Below are 23,390 nucleotides of genomic sequence, written 5' to 3'. Positions count from 1 at the left end.
ATTGAGAGTATATGGATCAGAAAAGGCATTGGCCCATTTAATTACATTAATTTGAGTTTTATACCAGTGTGATAATATACCTATCAGTTCATGCGGTATACCTATCTCTTTTAACTTAGCCCAAAGTATATCATAAGATACTAAATCAAACGCCTTAGATAAATCTAAGAAACAAGCGAAGATGGGCGTTTCCCTACTGACATAATAGTTAGCCGTATGTTTTAAAGCTAATATGGCACTTTTTGTCGATAGACCTTCTCGAAATCCGAACTGGGCATCATTTAGTTTAATTTGCCGACTCAAGTACACGTCTAGGATTCTATCAAAAACTTTTGCCAGCACCGTTGCCAATGAAATCGGCCTGTAATTAGTTTTATCTGAAAGATCACCCGTACTATTTTTAACAAGTGGTATAACTATTGTTTTCGTGAGTTCAGATGGCAAATACGCGTGTCTTATGCATAAGGTGTATAACATTGACAACAGTCTAGCAATATGGCCACCTGCGTACTGGAGGTGCTCAATACTAAGCCCGTCGTGGCCAGGCGATTTACCTCTTTTCATATTTTTAATAGCGTCCGCAACCTGTTCACAAGTAATTTGTACGGGTATATAATTACTATAATGAGTGGTAAGCATATCGCCGATCCCACTTTGTGACGCTGAGCGCGGCGAGAGCACTTTAAAATAGTCTTTAAAAACATTGGCTACACATTTTTGGTCGCTTAACCCATCGACACTCGCAGGCAAGCCCACCCTTCCATTCAAACTTTTCGTACTTTTCCAAAACTTACTAAATTGTTTTTTGGAATGTTGCGAGGCAAGTATATCAAAACGAATCTGTTCTTGATTATTTTGGCAAAATTTTAGTCTAGATTTGAAAATTTTGCGACTCAAACACATCTTTTCAAATACTGCCCCACAGTTAGGTTTTCCATGAAGTACATACATTGTATAATCAAGTCTGGCCTGCCTATGTGCGTCGGCTACGTGCTTATTCCACCCTAAAATACATTTTCCCTTCACAGTTGACTTATGAGACCGTATTCGACTGTCCACGGACGCACGCGTTAGAGTACTTATAATGTCGCTATATAACTTATCAATAACTTTTTTATGTGTTATGTCATGGCACATTCTATCAGCACATCGATGCAACTCAAAAGGAAAATGTATTTGTTTAAGGTTATTATTACATAATTCATGGTATTTATCCGATTCCTCAGTAGTCCTGAGACCCCAGATAATGTTATTTCTAGAATCGTTTTGTAAAGTTAATTTATTTTTAATAATATTCAAATTACACACAATTTTTAAAGGATGGTGGTCCGACCAGTATACGTCGTCAACTACTTCAATATTCAATATAGTAGACATTGCTGAAGTACTTACCACACAGTGGTCCAGCCATCTATGACAACCATGCACTTCACTTACATATGTATATGTGTCAGACGCTATACCTAATCGCACCACATCCGCACATATCCAACTCCTCTCGCGACAGAAATCGAATAGTTCTTCACCAAAACATGCCGTCGGATGGGCATTAAAGTCCCCTAACATATATACATTTTCGACGTCATTGTCCTCAATAATAGCGTTCATTTCTCCTAAACACTGCGTGAAAAGTGGAAGGTTACACGATTCGTCAGTCGGCATATATACACACATAACTATAAATTCACGTGAATCAGCTGTCGAGGCTTTTATTGCTACTAAGCGATCACTGGTACACTTTAACACTGATACGTTACGGAACGCACTGCTTCTCCAAAGAATGGCTACGCCGCCGTGCGGTCTCCCCCGGAGTACACCACTGGAGAGGTCGATTGAAGACTTGCCCGTAAAGCTGAATTGGTTGTCTATTTGTCCCAAGATATTAATATCATGACTGTACAACCAAGTTTCTTGCAGCGCCACAATGTCTGATATTTTGCATAGTTCCCGCACACAGTGAAAGCTCCTTTTAATATTTTTACAATTATAACTAATAAATATGGTGTTATTATCCTGTTTCATTTAAGGCGGGTAAACCTGTTGCACACACTTTTAATGACTTCGAGTCATTTTTTGCGTCGTCATTGTCCGTCTTCTTGAAATGCATAAAACGCCTGCAACTAACACCATTTGGCCATAAACTGTCATTTAAGTACATGTGTAGATTATGTTTATACACGTACATTTTAAAGGAATTATAATGCCGTTCCTTTTTTATTGACATTTTTTGCACTGTAACTACCTCACTAGTTTTTTCCAAGATGTAGTCAGAAATATCTTGTTCAGTAGACTCCTTGTTTACAAAAGTGATAAATAACGGCACTTTAATGTCAGCGGCCTTAAATTTCGCTCCTGGTTGCGTTATTGCCTTGCCGGTATTACCAATGAAACGATTTCGCAATCTGTTCCTCTGAATTTTAATCCATTCGTCAGTTTGTTTATTGGCTTTGAAATGGCCCTCCTTCCGAGCGACGTCCGCAAAACTAAGCATATTATTTGTATTCGTATTCTCACTTATTGAATTTTCAACAACTTTGTCCGTTATGTTAGCTTCAGGTGAATTCGACTGAGATAAGCACTGACTTTGACCGTTAACGGTTTTTTGTGCAGAATGTTGTTGTTCTTGCGAAACAGAGACAGAGCTCGCTCGAGAGCGACGCGAGAGGGACGGAGACGGATGCGATGACTCGTTCGCTGCTACTTCAGTCACGCCGTTACGGACCTCTGCCTCGCGCTCAACTGATACGGACCTACCCGCGGTTTCCGAGTTTATGCTGTGTGGTAGGCCATAAGGCCCACTATCGAATAAATATGCTCCTCTTTTTCTCACGTTAACTTTTACCGAATCAGTGCAAAGTTAAGTTGAGCTTGTACCAATTTCACAATTTTGTAACGTAATGGTCATAATAATGATAGCAATTTCATGTAAGTTAGTTTTTATCTTTCTTATTCATTGTAAACCATTTTATACCTACTTTGCAGGTACGGTCGCAAAGTCATCATCGTCGGCACGCCTATTCTCGTGGGTATCGTGGGCTTGATCAAGTCTTTCTCCGTCAACTACTGGATGCTGCTGGCTCTTGAGTTTATTGAGACCGCGTTTGGATACGGAAACGCCTCTATGGTACTCTGTAAGTGTAGTTTTCCTAATATACTTTCCACTGCGTTTTCAATACAGGCCACTGTGGTCAAATCCTTAAAAGAGGACTACGTGCATCTAAAGGTATAGCGAAGAAGCCTTTTTAAAAGGATGAACGATGATCGATTAGTATCTACGAGTATCGAAGAGAAATAGAAAGGGCAACAAGAAAGAAACAAAAAGCAAAAGACATCAAGAAAGGACCAATTATTAAGTTTATATCCATGTTTAATAATAATTTCAATAAAGTTTGGGAGCTCTAATCGACGTGTCTTTGGATTTGGACAATGAATGAAAATTACTTTTTTATAATTGATTTTTGTTTCTTTAATATAATATAATATATTTTACACTAAAAATTTTGTTCATAATTTCAGCATTAGAAGCCGTCAGCCAAAACGGCCGCGTCGCCTTCTCCTGCATCTGGGACATCTTCACCAACATCGGAACAGCTTTCTTCGGCCTCATCGCCTGGAAGGTTCCCTACTGGAGACACCTCCTCCGTGCCATCTACGCACCCCTCCTCGTTGTGGTCTTTTACATCTTCTTGATAGATGAGGGTGTACGCTGGCTACTGGCTCATAATAAGAATGATGAGGCTGTGAGGGTGCTGAACAAAGTAGCGAAGATAAATAATGTAGAACTCTCTAATAAGGCGAAGCAGATGATGAAGTCAATTGAACAGACTAAGAGTGAAGAGGTGAGAACGATGTTCATTTAGATAGTTAATTATATAGATAGATAAATGGTTGTCCAATAAAACTTTTAAACGTAATAAAGGTGTCGTAGTAACTCTATGACCTTATATTCTTACTAATTCGATATAAAGAAAGATTAGGTACAAATTATGGATTGTTCAAATTGGCCACACGCTTAGATTTTAACGCAGCATAACGTACGACATAACATATAATCCGTTTAGCACTCTACTGACACGTTGGTCATACTAGGTGCTACTCATGTAGACGACTGAATAATTACAAAATTTAAATAAGAACTTACAGATTTGTTGAAACAATCAAAGTCGTACTATTGGGGTCCCTTTGTTTCCCATAAAGTTTTAAGTCATAATGTATTGTTTGTCATATTATCGTTAGTCATAAAACTGAAACCGTTAACTTTTCAGGATTTTCGTAAGGTTATTCTATAGATAGGTTAGGTTAGGTTTGTTTTATGGCGATCCTGAAAAGGTACGCGTTTCTGAGATAAACCAATTATGACTAACGAAAATTCGGACAAACAATACATTATGACTTAAAACTATTTGGGAAACAATAGAGACCCCGTACTCTTTACATCTCAAATACGAAGAACCCCACATTTTCACTTAAAGAAATATCAAAGAACAATTTACAAATTACACCACAAAAAATATTTTGTCATCAGTAAAAACTTGTAAAAATGAACTTCTACTCAATAGTCTTCATAGGTAGTTCATTTTTAGCCTTGACTATCACAGTCTTGTATTTAAATGTATTTTATTGTCTGTTTCAGAACAACAACGCGCCCTCCTGCTCAACCAAGCACCTCCTATCCGTTCTCCGCTCCCGCACCATCCTCCTCCGCCTAACGCTCATCTCCGCGTGCTTCATCTGCCTCTCCTTCGTGTACACCAGCGCCATCATCTACTCGACGGGCATATTTGGCAACAAGTACTTGAACTACTCCGCACTGCAGTTGGTCGCGGTGCCCACGCGCATTATTACTGCGCTGACGCTGAACCGCTTTGGGCGGAAAGCGCCGATTTGTGTGGCGTACTGTCTTGCGGGTGTTTGCTTCATTTCTTCGGCGTTTGTGCCCAGCTGTGAGTTCATTTTCATAATTTAATTGTTGAATAATTGTAATCTATATCATCAGTGGTTCTTTAGTCTCCGCATGAAGTTATATGCTGCAAACAAATTATGTTCTAAAGAAATGTTACTGTCTTTCCATATAGTTACAGCGTCAACTTAAGATCCATGCCCTATTGTTCCTAAGCAAACTAGATAGATAACATTCAAAACATTATTACAATATTAAATATTAACATTATGACCATAACACTCCGCACCCTCGTTGAGCTATGGAAATTTTTCTCAGCGGCTTACTATCCTGAAATTATATTTTTTTCTTAGCCCGTTATAGCTTAGTCCCACTGCTGGGCAAAGGCCTCTCCCCTTCATCTCCACAACTCCCGTTGTTGTGCTTATTCCGGCCAGTTAATTACTGATGAAGGTGTCTAAGCCGTCCCGCCATCTCCGTCTGGGCTTGCCACCTCTGCGCTTCTTTTGCGGTGGCTATACTTGGTGGCTATACTAGCCCACCTATCCGGATGCATGCGGCAGACGTGACCCGCCCAGTCCCACTTCAGCCTGCCGGTCTTCTCCCCCACGTCAGCTAAAATTATATGATTATTGATATTTGTGATCTAACTCAATCTATTTCTCCTCAGCACTCAGCTGGCTGTCCGTAGTCCTGTACTTGATCGGCAAGATGTGCAACAGCTACGGCATGTTCTCTCTCTACGTTGTCAGCATAGAGATCTTCCCTACCACCGTGAGAAACTCGCTAGCCAACGTGGCGAACACTGTGGGACGCATCGGGGCCATACTGGCACCACAAGTTCCTTTGCTGGTAAGATAATTTAATTTTAGTCTTTTTAAGTTTTTTGTACAACAAATCATCATCATCGTCGTAATTGTCATCATGTCAGCTGAAAGACTGCTGGACGTAAGCCTACCTCAAGGCTTTTATAATGATCGGCCCTGCGCTGGCTTCGTTCATCTGTTTTCTATTATGTTGACCAGTACGGATATTTATGATGGTCGTTCTTGTCTACGTGACGCCGTGACAAAACGGTGTCCGTCACTTTCAATCCTGCGGTGTTAAACTGTGACGGTTATATTATCACGTGGATAAAGCCGTCCATAATACGCCTGCTGATTAATTACAGTATGGTCTGACTAAAACTAATTGCATGAAAGTCATCTTAGTAACATACCGGCACTAAACTAAGTAGTTTATTGAGAAGATATGAGGAAATATAGTATGATGTGGTAGAAGATTTAACTCTGGCTGATTTAGATTATTCTAAACAAGTATTTATCGCGTTTCACAAAGTTGCAACAACGCCTTTATATCGTTAATGAGTTTTTTTTTATTTCTTGCAGGAGCAATACATGCACAGCCTGCCCAGCGTAGTGATCGGGCTGGTAGCCTTCATACCTGGTCTACTAGCTCTGCTACTACCTGAAACCAGCCGGTCGCCGCTGCCCGACGACATTCAGCAGGCTGAGAAGCTTGACCGGACTGAAGAGGACGCTAAAGTTTGAGTGTGTGACAGTGAAAAGGACAGTTGAGAGCCTCGAGCTTGACTTTATAGCCCAATTTTGAATTTGTGATACATTTCTGGTTAACATAAAAGATGGTCGCTAGGTGCATAAATCCGGAGATATAATATCACTGCTGGGGCCCATGTCTCAAACGATATTCTAATATTATTAGTGTGTTGTCATGACAACCCATATGATTTGACAGTTCGTGGACTAATAATATTAGTCTAATATCGTTCGAGAAATGGGCCGTTGGTATCTCAATATGCCGCCCGAGTGCACATTATTATTATACTAGTAAGTTAGGTATTCTATGTGTTTGCATATAATTGTTGGATGTGAGTGGTTTGAGATATTTTTACAATGATTAGTTATTAGATAAGAATTAAGTAAGGCTGAAACAAAAGCCTTAGCTAAGGAAATTAGTAATTAAGATTGACTGTGCCAAAATAAAGATATTGTAATATATGGTGCTCAAACGGCATTATTGAAATTAAAGAATAGTAGCGTCTAGCCCCCTTAGGGCCACTTGCACGTTCCAGGGTTAGCCAACTAGCTCGGAGTTAACCGTATATACAGGATTAAACTGTACTGTTAACTCCGAGTTTAAACGGGTAACGTCGAAAGAGTTGGCTAACCCTGGAACGCCTGGTCCGTATTTATAAACGCGTTACAAGCCGCCATTAGCCAATAATCGTATGTCTTAATGTGATCTAAGATTTGTGATAATATTTAAAGTGATTTATTTGTGTATTTTTTTTAATGTATGTAGTATTCTAACTTTGCACTTAAGTTAAGAGGCGTACGAATTATGTACAAAATCGAAAGTTAACCAATAATTAAAATACATCTTGTGATTCTTTAAAAGCAGGTTCTTTTTCGTTAATAATAATGTAACACTATTAAACTTAAATAGTACTATAGCTCCCTATTAACTGCGGCGACTGCAGTAGCCTTAACCTCCTAAGTCCCTGCGTACAATTTTTTGTACATATTCCAAAATCTATTTTGAACTTTTATTGTGTAAGTACTTAACTAAGGGTTCCAATTTCAAAAACAAAACAATTGCTTCTGGGTCACAGGCCACTCGCGACACGTGTCGCCAGTGTGTGCCATAAAGAGACCACACACTATAGCGTCTTTTGAACGTCGACGTTTAGTCAGCGCTATGGAAAATGCATGGCGTCGCTGCAGTTGGCTAGACGCCGATGAGAGACGCTGTGACATAGAATAGTCACATATATTATTATACCGGGTGTGGCCTGTAATATGAGCAAAAAATTAAACTGTAGGCTGTATTCCTCATACTGACCAACATTTGTTCAGCGACTTTTAAAAATAACTTGTGGTTTGATTTTTAATACACTTTAAAGTTTATTCTAAGACGCAATGTATTGCGAATTTTGTTATGTTTAAGGCGTGACAAGCAACGTCAATCACAATGATATGGCGTGGCGATGGCGTCCATTAAAGATAATATTTATTTTGTATGAAAAATAGGGAGTCTTAATACTTCATAATTTTTAAAAGTTGTTGAACAAAAGTGTCACCGTTTGAGGAGTACAATCTATGTTTTAATTATTTGCTCGTGTTACAGGCCACTAAGTAAATAATTAGCCTATGTTGCTCTCGTGTTTCGTTATGGTTCTTATTTTTTTATTACTTTGTATATTATTGTATACATATAGAGTGTCATAATTAGAGATAAGTAATATTTTTACTAAGTTATTAAAAAATAACGCATTTATACTCCTATATATTTTCATTCCTTCATCATAATAAATAAATAATGTTTATTATCTACAAAGGTACACACACACAGAATAAGAAAGAGCGATATATGACATTAAAAATAATTTAAATATAAGAGAAGGATTACGAGATCAACAGTAGATTGTACAACAAGGGCATAAAGTGACCCATTTTTACCCGAGGCAATTTTTTGGTCTGAGCGAAGCGAAGACTAACTTTTTAATTTTTTTTTTAATTTTCAACATGTGATCAGAGTTTCAGACGCTTGGTTTTCTGCCAAGTCAAACATTTCCGAGCATTTTTGAACGATAATCGACTCCTATTTTATGTGGTTTACTAAACTTAATGACAGAAAATACGGATTTCTAATAAATTGTAGCAAAAATAAAATAATATAACAAGTTTTGTCATCTACACAATTTTATAATAGTCTTGGAAGAAAATTTTACTTTTATGCTCTAGACTCTCTAGAGCATAAAATGCGATTTTATGTCGTCTACGCACGACATAAAGGTGCACTTTTTGAGCATGAGAAGTGAAAAGTAAGTTTTCACTTCTCATGCTCGTAAAGTTTGTGTTTAAGTCGCGTGTAACCGGCAAAAAGTTGTTTTTTTATGTTCTAGTGCAAAAAGTTATAAATCATTTATTACGACCCTTATTCACTTCAAACTTCAAACTCCAAGATTTATTCAGCAAATAGGCCACAAGGGCACTTTTACACGTCAACATTGAATTTACATACAAGCAAAAATAATAACAATACGAGTAACTACATCAACATTTTTTTTAAATACAACTAACTGCAACTACCAATTCAAACTAACGTATTACAATTACTTAGAGATGTATATGGTCTCTTAATGTCGAATTACATAAAAAAAACTAAGTATATAATATAAAAATATATATTATTACACTTACACTCATTACACTTCGCAATAAAATCCTGCTTCTGCTATACAGCCTGTCACTGTTGCAGCCGACGGCCGGTGCGGTCCCCACGACCACAAGCCATTTCAGGCCCGAGTACCTACCTACTCATATATTTAGTCTTGTATAGGTAAATACGGTAAAATATCTTTAAATTTTTGATATTTCTGTATACTTTCCTCGCAATCGATATGAAAAGCAGAGTATATAACCCAGGCATAAATGCCCATTTTATCCTCCACCTATATCGCTCTTGCTTACCTACGCTCGGACCTAAATTGGCTCAGATATTTACTTTATGCACTTGTTGTATAATCTACCATTCATTTACAAATATAGATTTATAAACTCTTTCTAATTCTGCCCAACACCACTGTTATCATCATTATTGTCATGCCAAAAGTATTGTTGCAAAGACATATGTAACTCCGTATAAGATGAATAAAGTCTAAGGAAAGAACGTACCTCGGAAGTCAAGAAAAAGTCATTCTCGGACAGATGGCGCATACACCTTTGGCCTATCCTCGGCTAGATGGCGGTGACGACACCGTTTCATATTTAACAATTTTAACACATAGGTATCAGTGAATGAACATTGGGTCAAAATTATATAAAAATAATAAAATCATTTAACCATATATATTAATTTTTTGATAGTTTTATACGTTTTCATTTTGAGTTTTGGTCGTGTGTCAATAGATGGCAGTAAATTTACTGTGACTAGAAAATTTACTATGACAGGACCCCTCTATACTATCTATTCTCTTTGCCTATAGCTATAGCTAAGTAATTATTGCTATACAAACCCTGTGTATACAAATTGTAAATATAGATTATCGTTGAATATTTAATAAATTAATTATGCAAAACTACGTTACATGTTTTTTGTATCCAATGTAAAATTTAACTACTTTTATTGTTAGTGTGTACTGCCTACGAAGCAGGAGGTTCCGGGTTGAAATCCTATTAGTAAGGGCATCTATTTGTGCACGAGCGGTTAAACAACAACTTTGCCCCCTTATAAAACAAATAACTATTTCACCCTCATTTCACCACACCAGCTCGGAAAGGCTTGCTTTACACTTCAAAAACTTATAGCAAAGTTGCATTTTATTCACATGTGAGGCAGTAATCAAAGGCAAATTTTGAGTTGTTTTCTTAATATGTTTGTAAAGTATTTATCTATATCTATCTTTTATTTAAATCTTCGTATAGTACCCACAAAATAAACACCTTATTGAGCTTACTGTGGGGTTATCAATTTGTGTAAGATTATCCCATAATATTTATTTATTTATTTAAACTCTTTATTTATAAATTATAATGTTACATAAATTGTCTTAATTAAAATCTATAGAATCTACACCATGGTATTCCGAATACTTACACTAATGATTAAAATATAAAAGTGCGTAGTAAAATCTAAATGATTATGTAAATAATTGATCGATTGTAAATTGAGATAACTATAAATTGAGATAACTATACTTTTTTATCTAACTATGGAAACTGATTAAACAGTACTTTTTACAAGCTTTTATTTAGTTTCACCTGACCGTTGTCTGTGTGTAATCAAATCTTGCAAGTTAAATTTGATCCACTTCCCGGTTTCCGATTGAGCTGAAATTTTGCATACATATGTAAGTCGGGTGACAATGCAATATTATGATGTCATCGAGCTGATCTGATGATGGAAACCGGAGGTGGCCATAGGAACTCTGTGATAAAACAACGAAACCTAATTGTGTTTGGGGTTCTTAGAATTGTCTCGATGAGTATTAGTTGCCTGTGGAAAAAAAAGTACAGTCAGTGATAAAAGCTTGTACCAAAAATGAAATTTTTGCCAAAAACTTATTGCACTGTGACTGACTAAAATAGCATAACACGTTCGTGCGTTTCCATGATAATACGATGGTGAAGGATTATGCACTACATCTATACAGCTCATAGAGCCACTAGTTCAATTTTAGATAAAACCTGTTAAATTAAAAACTTTCGGAAAATAAGTAATAAAAAAATTATTCAGTATAAATACATTATTATTATAAAGTTAAAGCTATAGTCTTAGTGTTGAGAGAATCAGCTGGTCTGCTTGACCTTAGCCGCCTGTCCGAGGGCCTCGGCCTCCGCCAGGGTGTCGGGCATCTTCGTGCCCAGGGTCTCGGGCTGCGTGAGCACAAGCAGCCCCGAGATCACGCCCATGATCCCGAACATCAGGGATGGGATGCCCTCCCAGTACTCCATCTGTAGAAGATTCACATTTTTATAAAATAACCCCTCGTGCGGCAAGAAGCCACGAAATGGACGCTATCCGACAACAGCGCATGCGGCGGCCGCTATTGTTAACTTTGCAAACTGGCCGCCTTGCGGCTGCCGCACGTCGCGAAAATTTTAAGGTGTTTTAACCGTGGTCTTACTACAGCTTTTGTACCACAGGGGGACCACGGGTAATTTTTTTCCCCGTAGACCCACTGCTCCAGTTTTAAGTTATCTTTTTGAATACGAAACTTTCCGTGGGCCCACGGGTCATTCCTCAGATAATTTATTTCCCCATAGACCCACTACAATTTAAGCGTAGGTAGGTAGGTACGAGTAGGTAGGTTAGGTTCGTTAGGTAGCTTCAGATGCCCGAAGGGCAAACCGCCCAGAAATAGAAGCCCCGCGAAGCGAACGCGAAACATAACGTTTCACGTTTGTAAAATGACGACGCCGTTTGTAATAATTAAATGTAAGAGAATGTAATAATTAATCCTACCTATATAATCTTCCAAATATGACAACGGTGGTCCACGGGTAAAAGACAGTTCTTTTCAATTACCCGTTGTCCCATTTTGGTGCAGTGGGTCTATGGGGAAAAAATTACCCGTGGTCCCCTGTGGTACAAAAGCCGTAAACACGAATTTTAAGAGCGCTATTACATTTCGGCGTTGAGCGAGTTTAGGTATTTTACGCGCTGCGGCAGGCCGTGCGAGCTCAGTATGCCGATCCCTTCTACCACACTCGCACTACAATGATGGATTAAACATTCTTGATCCTTCGCGAAGCATATTGAAATCAACCATAACAACACTAACTGTACTTAACTTTTAAAGTTCTAAAACTGTTATTTGGTAAGTACGAAAATACTAAATGCAGTGCAAATGTACATAGGGGCTGTTCATAAATTACGTCATCTATTTTTGACGATTTTTGACCCTCCCCCACCCCTCAAATCATCCAAAAATCAAGCTTCGGATGAATCTGTTTCCTCCTACGTCATGTTACCATCATCCGATGTCCAGACCCCCCCCCCACTCCTCCCATTTGAAACGACGTAATTTATGAATAGCCCCATACTCGTACTTATGAAGGTAATCGCCATCGAGTAATATTCGAAAGAAATTATAGGTACCTACTCGCTTATTTACATGTTTCGTCATTGCATTTGGTACCTATAGGTTGTAAAGTTTGTATCAACGAGGGTTTAAAAACGAACTGGTACTGAGGATCTGATGATGATTAAGGTGGTCACGGATACCAATCAACCATGTAGTAACATGATTAGGCTCGTTTGATTCGTCTCAACAAGATCTTTGACACTGAAGATACACAGGGTCTGATGATGGAGCTGGAAGGTGGCCACGGGTACCAGTCTATCATGTAACTAAACAACTTCGTGTTTGGGCTCGTTTGATTCGTCTCAACAAGATCTTTGACACAAGACAGTACTCAGGGTCTGATAATGGAGCTGGAAGGTACCATTACCAATCAACCATGCAACTAAACCACATCGTGTTTAGGATCGTTTGATTCGTCTCAACAAGATCTTTGACACTAGGTGATACTCAGAGTCTGATGATGGAGCTGGAAGCTGGTCACCGGTACCAATCAACCATGCAACTAAACCACTTCGTGTTTAGGCTCGTTTTATTCGTTTCAACAAGATCTTTGACACAAGATAGTACTCAGGGTCTGATGTTGGAGCCGGAAGGTGGTCACCGGTACCAATCAACCATTCAACTAAACCACTTCGTGTTTAGGCACGTTTTATTCATCTCAACAAGATCTTTGACACAAGGTAGTACTCAGGGTCTGACGATGGAGCGCGAAGGTGGCGACGGGTACCTGTCTATCATCATCAGCTCCATCATCAGACCCTGAGTAGTATCTTATGTCAAACATCTTATTGCGACGAATCAAACGAGCCCAAACACGAAGTGGTTCAGTTACATGGTAGACTGGTACCCGTGGCCACAGTCCAGCTCCATCATCAGACCCTGAGTACTAACTTGTGTCAAAGATCTTGTTGCGACGAATCGAACGAAGCCAAACACGAAGTGGTTTAGTTGCATGGTTGATTGGTACCGGTGACCACCTTCCGGATCCATCATCAGACCCTCAGTACTACCTTGTGTCAAAGATCTTGTTGCGACAAATCAAACGAGCCCAAACACGAAGTGGTTCAGTTACATGGTAGACTGGTACCCGTGGCCACAGTCCAGCTCCATCATCAGACCCTGAGTACTAACTTGTGTCAAAGATCTTGTTGCGACAAATCGAACGAAGCCAAACACGAAGTGGTTTAGTTGCATGGTTGATTGGTACCGGTCACCACCTTCCGGATCCATCATCAGACCCTCAGTACTACCTTGGGTCAAAGATCTTGTTGCGACAAATCAAACGAGCCCAAACACGAAGTGGTTCAGTTACATGGTAGACTGGTACCCGTGGCCACCTTCCAGCTCCATCATCAGATCCTGAGTACTATCTTGTGTCCAAGGTCTTGTTGAGACGAATCAAACGAGCCTAAACACGAAGTGGTTTAGTTGCATGGTTGATTGGTACCGGTGACCACCTTCCGGCTCCAACATCAGACCCTGAGTACTATCTTGTGTCAAAGATCTTATAGATACGAATAAAACGAGCCTAAACACGAAGTGGTTTAGTGGCATGGTTGATTGGTACCGGTGACCACCTGCCGGCTCCATCATCAGACCCTGAGTACTATCTTGTGTCAAAGATCTTGTTGAGACGAATCAAACGAGCCTAAACACGAAGTGGTTTAGTTGCATGGTTGATTGGTACCGGTGACCACCTTCCGGCTCCATCATCAGACCCTGAGTATTATCTTGTGCCAAAGATCTTGTTGAGACGAATCAAACGAGCCCAAACACGAAGTGGTTTAGTTGCATGGTTGATTGGTACCGGTGACCACCTTCCGGCTCCATCATCAGACCCTGAGTAGTATCTTAAGTCAAAGATCTTGTTGAGACGAATAAAACGAGCCTAAACACGAAGTGGTTTAGTTGCATTGTTGATTGGTACTGGTGACCACCTTCCGGCTCCATCATCAGACCCTGAGTACTATCTTAAGTCAAAGATCTTGTTGAGACGAATAAAACGAGCCTAAACACGAAGTGGTTTAGTTGCATTGTTGATTGGTACTGGTGACCACCTTCCGGCTCCATCATTAGACCCTGAGTACTATCTTAAGTCAAAGATCTTGTTGAGCCGAATCAAACAAGCCCAAACACGAAGTGGTTTAGTTGCATGGTTGATTGGTACCGGTGACCACCTTCCGGCTCCATCATCAGACCCTGAGTACTATCTTGTGTCAAAGATCTTGTTGAGATGAATAAAACGAGCCTAAACACGAAGTGGTTTAGTTGCATGGTTGATTGGTACCGGTGACCACCTTCCGGCTCCATCATCAGACCCTGAGTACTATCTTGAGTCAAATAAATACATATAGAATGTCAGGTCGTTTCAAATATTTTTAATCCTGTCCGGTAGTTTATTAAACTGTACCATTATAAATTATAATACTATAAAAACAGTGCTAGGATCAAAGTCTCTCGTTGCGGTTTACACGCACACAGTATAGCGTTTTACACGGCGCCCGCCGCACACAATGATAAAAAACCTCGTCGTCGCCGTTGAAAATGTGCGGAGCCGACCGACACACGTCCTGCCTCTACAAGCTCTGCCGCGGCACTGAGCTCAGGGGGGCGAAACTTCAAAGAGGGGTACCTTATATATGGAAACTAGCGCAGTCAGCATTATGTTAACAGCAACATTTCCTCACCTGATGCTTCCATGTAAATCAACTAGATGGTGTCACCGCTTTGTCTGTGGTGTCTTAAAAAACACGCATCCAGGCCATAATTGTTAAAAAGAAAAAAAACTTTGTCTTTGCTTTTTTATCACAAATTCCGTTTCAAGTATGAAACGTTCAATATTTTCAGTAATTTAGGTACCTCACATTTTTTAATCGTCTTAATATAATTGTATTTATATTAAAATAATATAATCGTTTTTATTAAGAACATTTAACTAAATAGTTTCGCCAAGTGCCTTACGTGAAAGGAAACGTTAAAACAAAGAACATAGTAACCGTCAAACTATAAAAGTCAAACAGAAGATTCTAATTTTATGTAATTTTAATTAATAATTTATAGTATAATCACTATAAATTGATGAAAATGAGTGCGCCTGGGAGAAAGAAACGTTATTGCCTTTTCGGCTGTGCGAATTAAAACAACATGACTCCAAAACGCATCAATGCTTCGTGGCTCGTGCTAGCTAGTCAAATTGAAGTCCAAGTTTTAATAGTGGATTTGTATTATTTCGAACTAATTTATTATAATAAGTGGAACCCTTAGAAAAATTTTTTTGGTTTGTTACGCATGTAAGTAATGAAAAATAAATGATATTTTTACACATCGTGTTTTTACTTTTGCGACTAAAATATTATTTGGTATGAACATTTATAAAATACTGGTCTAGGTAGTAAATCGTCACTGAATGAATATGTATTATAGTACATAATATATTGGCGCCTTTTTCCTTGACCGTGTACAGTGCACTACAATGAGGTGTATTCATTTTTCACGTGATTGCTTTGCAAGAAGGTGAAAGAATGGAACCCTCATTGTAGTTCACTGTTTACGGTCAAGGAAAAAGGCGCCATAGTCTTTATTACTACTATGCATGTGTGCCACGCACACATACGTAAAGGTTTGTGACAAAAATCCGCTAGGAGCGTTAGTGTCGACGTTTTTTGACATTTACTCGCGAGTTGGCTCTCTTTTACTATACATATATTATTATACTCTTTGACTGAGCTGGCGCAGCGCGCGTCATCGGTAATATAGAGTAGTTTTCAAAAAATTGCCAAAAAATTATAGTAGAATTTCATAAACACTAATGTATACCAACAGTATAAGCAAACGTTGCAGATTGCTTGAGTATGAAAATGACTTCGATATTAAGTAGATTTTCGTAGGAATTGACACTTGTTTCGGAGAGAAAATCGAGTTCGTTTTACTTTGATTTTCTCTTTCTCAAAGGTATGTAGGAAAAATATAGTTTGATATGCCTAAAGTACAGGGTATTAGTAATACAAAATAGCCAGGTTTAGCAGAGTAAAATTCTCAACATTTCCAAATAAGAGCTCGCCATTCAGTGCTTCACGGGGTTTTTCGGAAACGACCATCAGAAAAAAAATCATTACTAATTTAATAAGTCCTTTTTCTAATATTTACAACGATATTTATAAAGATAAGAAGACGCTTTTACTGGAACAAGCACTCATTGTTTCTAATAATGAGCGCAAAGTCCTGAATTTCGTCGACTAGTATCATCAATTTTGCATTATTTCGACTTTTCTTGTAAGAGCGCTCTTAAATACCTATAGCTATTGCTTTGCCGGCCGAGGCCGAGGGGATAGGTAAATATATATAATTTGCTAAGAACAAAGTGACCAAATCCTCTAAATAACCGAATCTGGATTCATATATTTACTTATATTAAATGTAACTGTATATTCTAATATAAAAAATAAATGCGTTAAACTAGATCGTCACTGAAATTATGATAAGAAAATGTGAGAACTAAAATAAATAAAGGGGATAAAAACCAAGGAATAATACACTAAAATAATATTTCCTTTGCACTAAATCAAAACTGAAAGAATTTGATAAAGTAAAAAATGCATTTTAGATTAGATTAAAAGCCGATCTAAGTAGATAAGAACAGACAGGATATTGAAGAAATTATAACTTTGATAAATTAAAGATAATAAAATAACTGCCAATGCCAAACATATACCTATGTCATACGAGTATAAGTAGGTATCTATTCGTTTGGCTTGTTTGCCATTTATTCATTTGGCTGCTATTTATATCGGTAGGTATTGAATTGTCATTATTACATTAAACTTGGAAACCTGGATTAAAGTTATTTTCCTACTGCCTCTGCCCAGAACCATAATTTCAATAGAATTGTGTACCAAGTTGTTGTTTATGAACGACTACTCTTTAGTTTAGAACATACTACTTAGACAGCCAATTGTAGTCAGATTTTTCATACATTGTCGGTGTCTGGGCGGAAAGAGAAATGTCATGGAATATAAGCGGACCAATATATTCTATAAACCTACCGCACAGACTCTAAAAACTTTTCCGGTGTTAAACCAATGGACTAGAATGACTAACAAATACCAACAGTAAAACTTACCAGAGCAGGCGTGAGCGGGGCCGTGATCGAACCAACACGACCAATCATAGACGAGAACGCGAGGAGCGTGTGACGGAACTGCGTAGGATAGAGCTCCGACGTGAACAGGTACAGCGATGTGAACACCACGGAGATACCGAACTTACCAGAGCTGGCGTGAGCGGCACCGTGATCGAACCAACACGACCAATCATAGACGAGAACGCGAGGAGCGTGTGACGGAACTGCGTAGGATAGAGCTCCGACGTGAACAGGTACAGCGATGTGAACACCACGGAGATACCGAACTTACCAGAGCTGGCGTGAGCGGCGCCGTGATCGAACCAACGCGACCAATCATAGACAAGAACGCGAGGAGCGTGTGACGGAACTGCGTAGGATAGAGCTCCGACGTGAACAGGTACAGCGATGTGAACACCACGGAGATATCGAACTTACCAGAGCTGGCGCGAGCGGCGCCGTGATCGAACCAACGCGACCAATCATAGACGAGAACGCGAGGAGCGTGTGACGGAACTGCGTAGGATAGAGCTCCGACGTGAACAGGTACAGCGACGTGAACACCACGGAGATACCGAACTTACCAGAGCTGGCGTGAGCGGCGCCGTGATCGAACCAACGCGACCAATCATAGACGAGAACGCGAGGAGCGTGTGACGGAACTGCGTAGGATAGAGCTCCGACGTGAACAGGTATAGCGACGTGAACACCACGGAGATACCGAACTTGCCCACCAGGAAGAGAATCAGGCTGAAGGTCGCTAGTTCTGGAAGCATAATAAGTATTTAACTTTTTTATACTGTAAATATACTAGGTAGGTACTAATTTAATTTATTATTAATTTTTAATCCCAAGTTAATTTATAGTATTTTTTTTATTAATTTCTATTGTTATCGAATGTTAGTAACTAACACTTTTTAAATTAAATCAGTACACGATAAGTAATCTCAAAATTAAAATTATGATTTAACTGTTAATAAACAGATCTTCTTCTGTGGGAGCACGAAAACATCGAATCTGGGATCTGGTAAACCCCGCCGGCGACGGCGGGAGGAACTGGACTTTTTGAAGGAGTGGCCAGACACAGTAACAGATAGAGATAAGTGGAAAAATTGGTGGAGACCTTTGCCTAACAGGGGAACACGATAAGCTCCAAATATTAAGTTAACAACAAACGTGAACATCTGTAACTGTACCCTTTTCAAGCAAATAAATGAGTTATGATTTTAAATATAACTAATTGTTCACTACAGAAGACGCCTTAGTTTAGAAAATTTGTATTCGCTCAGTCATGAAGTTATCCATTGTTTTTTTTTATTTGATACCTACTTGGATTTCCAACACTACCGAAAGCTGGAACTCAAAGCAATTGCAGCGCCAACTGCGTTAACCTCTGCGCATCCTTTAAAAAAAACTCCTCACTTTGTAGAACTTTGGTCAACTTTTTGTAAGATCATCATCAACTATTTAGTACCAATTCAATTTCATTATTTTGATGTCATTGATAACTAAATATCCTCAAAGACATTGTTTTTAACATAAATTATCATCTATTAAACGGTAATCGTGAAATTTTATCCGATAGCTCGATCGCATTGTTGTTAGCGATAATGGAGATATATTATGAAAAGAATGATAATGGATTATATTATTTAAGTGTTTAGTGAGATATTTATGCTACATGAAATATAAATGTTATACCTACTTTTGTTTGTAACCAGACTATTTTAGGTAACTTGGCCAAAAAGTACCTAATCCTATAATGGTCTGGGTGTTATTTTTTTACGTATGAGCTAGTCATAGTCACTACGATACCACAGGAAGACAAATAAACAAATAAGAACGTGAAACTTTTGAGCACGGAGTAAAACTCCACCAGTAACTTACCATTATTGTCAATGAAAGCGAAGATAATATTGCAAGCGGCAGCCACGAAGAAACCGCAACTGAGAGTAATCTTCCTTCCAACGCGATTCAACACCAACACGGCAGTGTAGTAGCCAGGAATCTCGATGGCGCAGACGAGAATGTAGTTGAGGTACATATTGCCGGCGAGACCGGTGGAGTTGATGGACAAGCCGTAGTAGACGAAGGTGGTCGTGATCCACCAGACGGGAGTAGTCAGGACCCGTCGAAGGAGTATACGGGACTTGACGATCGTCTTGAGGAGACCATCGGAGCTATTGGTCTGAGGAAAAATGTGACAGTTAGATACAATAAAAGACAAGCTTATTGATATTATAAAAATATCTAACGACACTGTGTAGGAGCCTTGTTCATTTCATTGTTATAGTAAAACATGAGCCGTTTTCTATCAAAAATTATTTATGTGCTATTTATGCTTCATCTAAGGAAATGTTCACATTGCTACTGCTTAAGTCCTTAGAACATACGTACAGACAAGGAATTCAGTATTAGTGTTACTTTGTAATCAATCTCATATTATTCTTACTATGACAAGGTGCAAAGTGGCACAGAAAAATCCTTGACCGTACCCACTAAATTTATATAAAAAAAAACAATTGAAGTACCTCATTTTCAGCAACAGGCGCGGGCGTCAACAGCGCCTGCATAGACTTCTCACTAATCTCCTTCCTGTTCACCTTGGAAACCCTTTCTAGAACCTCTTTAGCTTCCACAAACTTCTCTTTAGCGAGCAGCCACCTCACGCTCTCTCTCAGCACCCAGTAGTAGGCGATGATGATGAAGCAGGGGATGTGGATGACCATGATCATATAACGCCAGGGCTGGACCAGCCAGGCTACGCTGCCAAGGATGACCTGGCCGACGGCAAACATCGAGGAGCAGGTTGCGCTTGTTATTACTCGGTATTTGGGGCCCACCAGTTCAGCAGCTACAAAATACAATTGTGTTAGGATGATAATGAGATGCGATGAGATTATTTTAGGCATAGGTAAGTAGTAAGGCCATACAAATAATTAGCTACTGAACCTGAATTAAATTTAAAACTACTTCTGTAAATCAGATCTATTACACATTCAACAATGAGATTATAGAAGACTTAACATTCGGAAACAAAGAATCTACTTACTGATCGAGAAGACTAATAAACCCAAATTTAAAAAAGTTTATTTGTTTTGTCACCTAGTTCCTATAACCACCTTCAGTTTCCATCATCAAATCAGCTCTAATGAGCTGCAGAAGTGGTTTCAATTTAGCTTCCAGGATTAGACCTTCGAAAGTTAATTCTTGTTAGAAGAAGAACGCATAAAGTCTTTTTTGTCGCCGATGTCATCAAATGTACCGTCAAATCCGTGTAAGAAAAAAGACAAACTTTCAGAGAGTACTTTGGAGACTCAGCCCTGTTCTGTGGCTGTTCCCAAGGTTATGTATTAAAAAGTAAGTTTGGAACTGTAAGTAAAAATCTTACCAAAGATATAAGAAGAACTGAATGTGCCAGCACCAAGAGTAGTCTGCAGCAGTTGAAAGGCAAGATACATGGGGTAGTTGACAGAGAAGGCTCTGATAAGACCAAACAGGGCCAGGTTAAACACACTGATGACGAGGGCCACGCGCCTGCCGTACTTGTCGGATACGAAACCGGTGATGGGAAGGACTAGTAGAGTACCCACGCTGCTGAGGGTACCGGCCAGGGCTCGAAGCCATTCGTTGCAGCCCAGGTCAAACTGGAAAAGTAACGCTTAAATAGAGGACCCACAAAACAAATTGACTTGAAGATTTATTTAGAACTCTAACCTATAACATGATTCTGTAGATTTGATAATTGCAAGAGTTGACATGAAAAGCAATAGCCCATCGAGAAAACCCTAAGAGTTTTACGTGCTTCAGTCGATTTAAAATTATTTTCAAAGCCGTTCCCAACATCAAGGGAGTCCGCTAGCTGGCGCGGTTACACGGAGCGGGTTGACGAAAAATAGTACGAGCAATGGTAAATGACGCAGACTGGTGCGCTGGATTTTACCTATAATAGCACCCGCGTGCGTGCACGCGCTCCGTGCTACCTGTGCCAGCTAGCAGACAGCTAGCAGAAGGTAAACGTACTAGTGCTCGACGCGGTCCCAGTACATGCCATCTTGAAACTTAAGTCATTGTCAATAGAGGCGGCAGCAAGGTGTCATCTATTGGGCATTAGCAAGTCGAGCACTAGTACGTTTGTCTAACATATACTTAAATAATCTGTATGAATTCTAATAAAATCAGTTATATATTATACCAACTTACATCATACACAACAGAGTTAGTTCTATCGTACACAAAACCATCGCATTCTTGAGTAGCACCCTGGTTAAAGATATTAGCGGGGCAAGATTGCGGAGTGCCACTTCCACTTAAGGGTACGTAGCGCTCACAACTCTGAGGGTTTCCGTTGCTATCAGCTGGTACTGCGTTGAGGATCCAATTTGGACTGTACTCGTATGCTGCGCCAGGGACCTCTCCGCATTCTGGGATCACGCATCTATAGGTATAATTGGATCGGATGAGTATGTAAAGATAATAATTAAGACTCTTATACGTATAAACTAAACGCGAAAGCTTCTTAACATAATGTATAAAATATATTTACTGAACCTTTTAACCGCCGAAGACTGATATATATAAGTCAAAACTTCGTACCAGCGGCGATACGAGCACGCTCGATGTAAAATTCTATGGCGGTAAAAAATTTAAATAGTTACCTGTGTGGCACTGCAGCGGCCGAGAAAATATACTCGCTCATGAATGCAGACATGATGATTGGGATGGAGACAAGCAGAAGATTGTACAACTGGAACCTTCCGAACTGCCCCAATTCATTGACCAACACCCAATCCAGGTCTATTACTGGAGGGTCGGGGCGACTGGGCCTGCCGGAATCCGGTCCATCTGGATTTTTGAAGTCTAGCCCTGGAACGGCTATCGGGGGGCCAGGGAAGCCTGGCCTGCCTGGACCTGGTGGGCCTCCAGGACCTGGTGGGCCTCCAGGACCTGGAGGTCCTCCAAGACCTGGTGGACCTCCAGGACCTGGTGGCCCTTTAGGACCTTTGTGAGGCTCGGGGCCATTTGATGGCCCTTCTGGACTCCCATCACCCACTCTTCCTGGACCCTCACTATGAAGTCCTGGACCGGGATTAGGGCTATCTTCAACGGTCACTCCATCCATGGTTGAATGGTACGCCCGCACCAGCGGACTTTACTACAATGCCGGTAAGCCCGCTAACCCAATAAGAGATAATTAATTTTATCGGCATTTCGGATTTGGTGACGTGGAGGATAACGCTGGAGGTTTGCTATACTAGTTGTTTGACCAATGTTTGTGGTAATTGTGATACTTAATTACTAACACCTTATAAAACAAAGTCCCCCGCCGTGTCTGTCTGTTTGTGTGTTTGTATGTTCGCGATAAACTCAAAAACTATTGAACGGATTTTCATGCAGTTTTCACCTATCAATAGAGTGATTCTTGAGGAAGGTTTAGGTGTATAATTTGTTAACCTGTGCGAAGCCGTGGCGGGTCGCTAGTAAGTAGTAATTTGTATAAGAGACGATTAAATTAAAGCAAACACAACACGATACGGAGATGAAAACACCCAAAAATAAACCTGACCATAAATGCCATTCGAAACTTGTCGCGTTAAATATGATTTCAGTGTGAGCAATGCCATTTTGTGTGTTTTACCTATAAACAGAATGCATTCTCAATTTATACGTATACTTTAATGATAATTATTAATCGGTCTACAAACTGTGAATGCGACAAAAGAACAACTGGTGCAATATTTTTTATCCGTTGCAGTTCTTTA

The 23,390-nt window shown here is 39.5% G+C and overlaps 2 protein-coding genes and 1 long non-coding RNA gene across 3 annotated transcripts in view; 2 read left to right on the top strand and 1 right to left on the bottom strand.

The window, feature by feature from the left end:
* The window catches only part of LOC134794465 (organic cation transporter protein-like), a 30,935-nt gene extending 24,457 nt beyond the window's left edge, over window positions 1-6,478 (top strand). Inside the window, exons 5-9 of the mRNA XM_063766282.1 lie at window positions 2,983-3,131; window positions 3,517-3,839; window positions 4,634-4,943; window positions 5,571-5,752; window positions 6,289-6,478. Of these exons, the coding sequence (XP_063622352.1) occupies window positions 2,983-3,131; window positions 3,517-3,839; window positions 4,634-4,943; window positions 5,571-5,752; window positions 6,289-6,450 (1,126 nt within the window). The 3' untranslated portion in view covers window positions 6,451-6,478. The remainder of the gene's footprint in view (window positions 1-2,982; window positions 3,132-3,516; window positions 3,840-4,633; window positions 4,944-5,570; window positions 5,753-6,288) is intronic.
* LOC134794469 (uncharacterized) overlaps window positions 1-23,390 on the top strand; it is a 585,842-nt gene that overhangs the window by 248,854 nt on the left and 313,598 nt on the right. Inside the window, exon 2 of the long non-coding RNA XR_010144674.1 lies at window positions 6,656-6,705. This is a non-coding gene — a long non-coding RNA (uncharacterized LOC134794469). The remainder of the gene's footprint in view (window positions 1-6,655; window positions 6,706-23,390) is intronic.
* On the bottom strand, window positions 11,211-22,750 carry LOC134794528 (organic cation transporter protein-like). Its single transcript, XM_063766340.1, has 7 exons — window positions 22,287-22,750; window positions 21,832-22,066; window positions 21,020-21,275; window positions 20,160-20,482; window positions 19,516-19,816; window positions 18,213-18,394; window positions 11,211-11,376 (listed from the first exon to the last, which is right to left on the bottom strand). Exons 1-7 carry the CDS (start codon window positions 22,748-22,750, stop codon window positions 11,212-11,214), a joined length of 1,926 nt encoding a protein of 641 aa, XP_063622410.1. The 3' UTR covers window position 11,211.

Source organism: Cydia splendana, chromosome 10, assembly GCF_910591565.1.
Source record: "Cydia splendana chromosome 10, ilCydSple1.2, whole genome shotgun sequence".
NCBI lineage: Eukaryota > Metazoa > Arthropoda > Insecta > Lepidoptera > Tortricidae > Cydia > Cydia splendana.
This window is presented reverse-complemented; position numbering and strand designations above follow the sequence as displayed.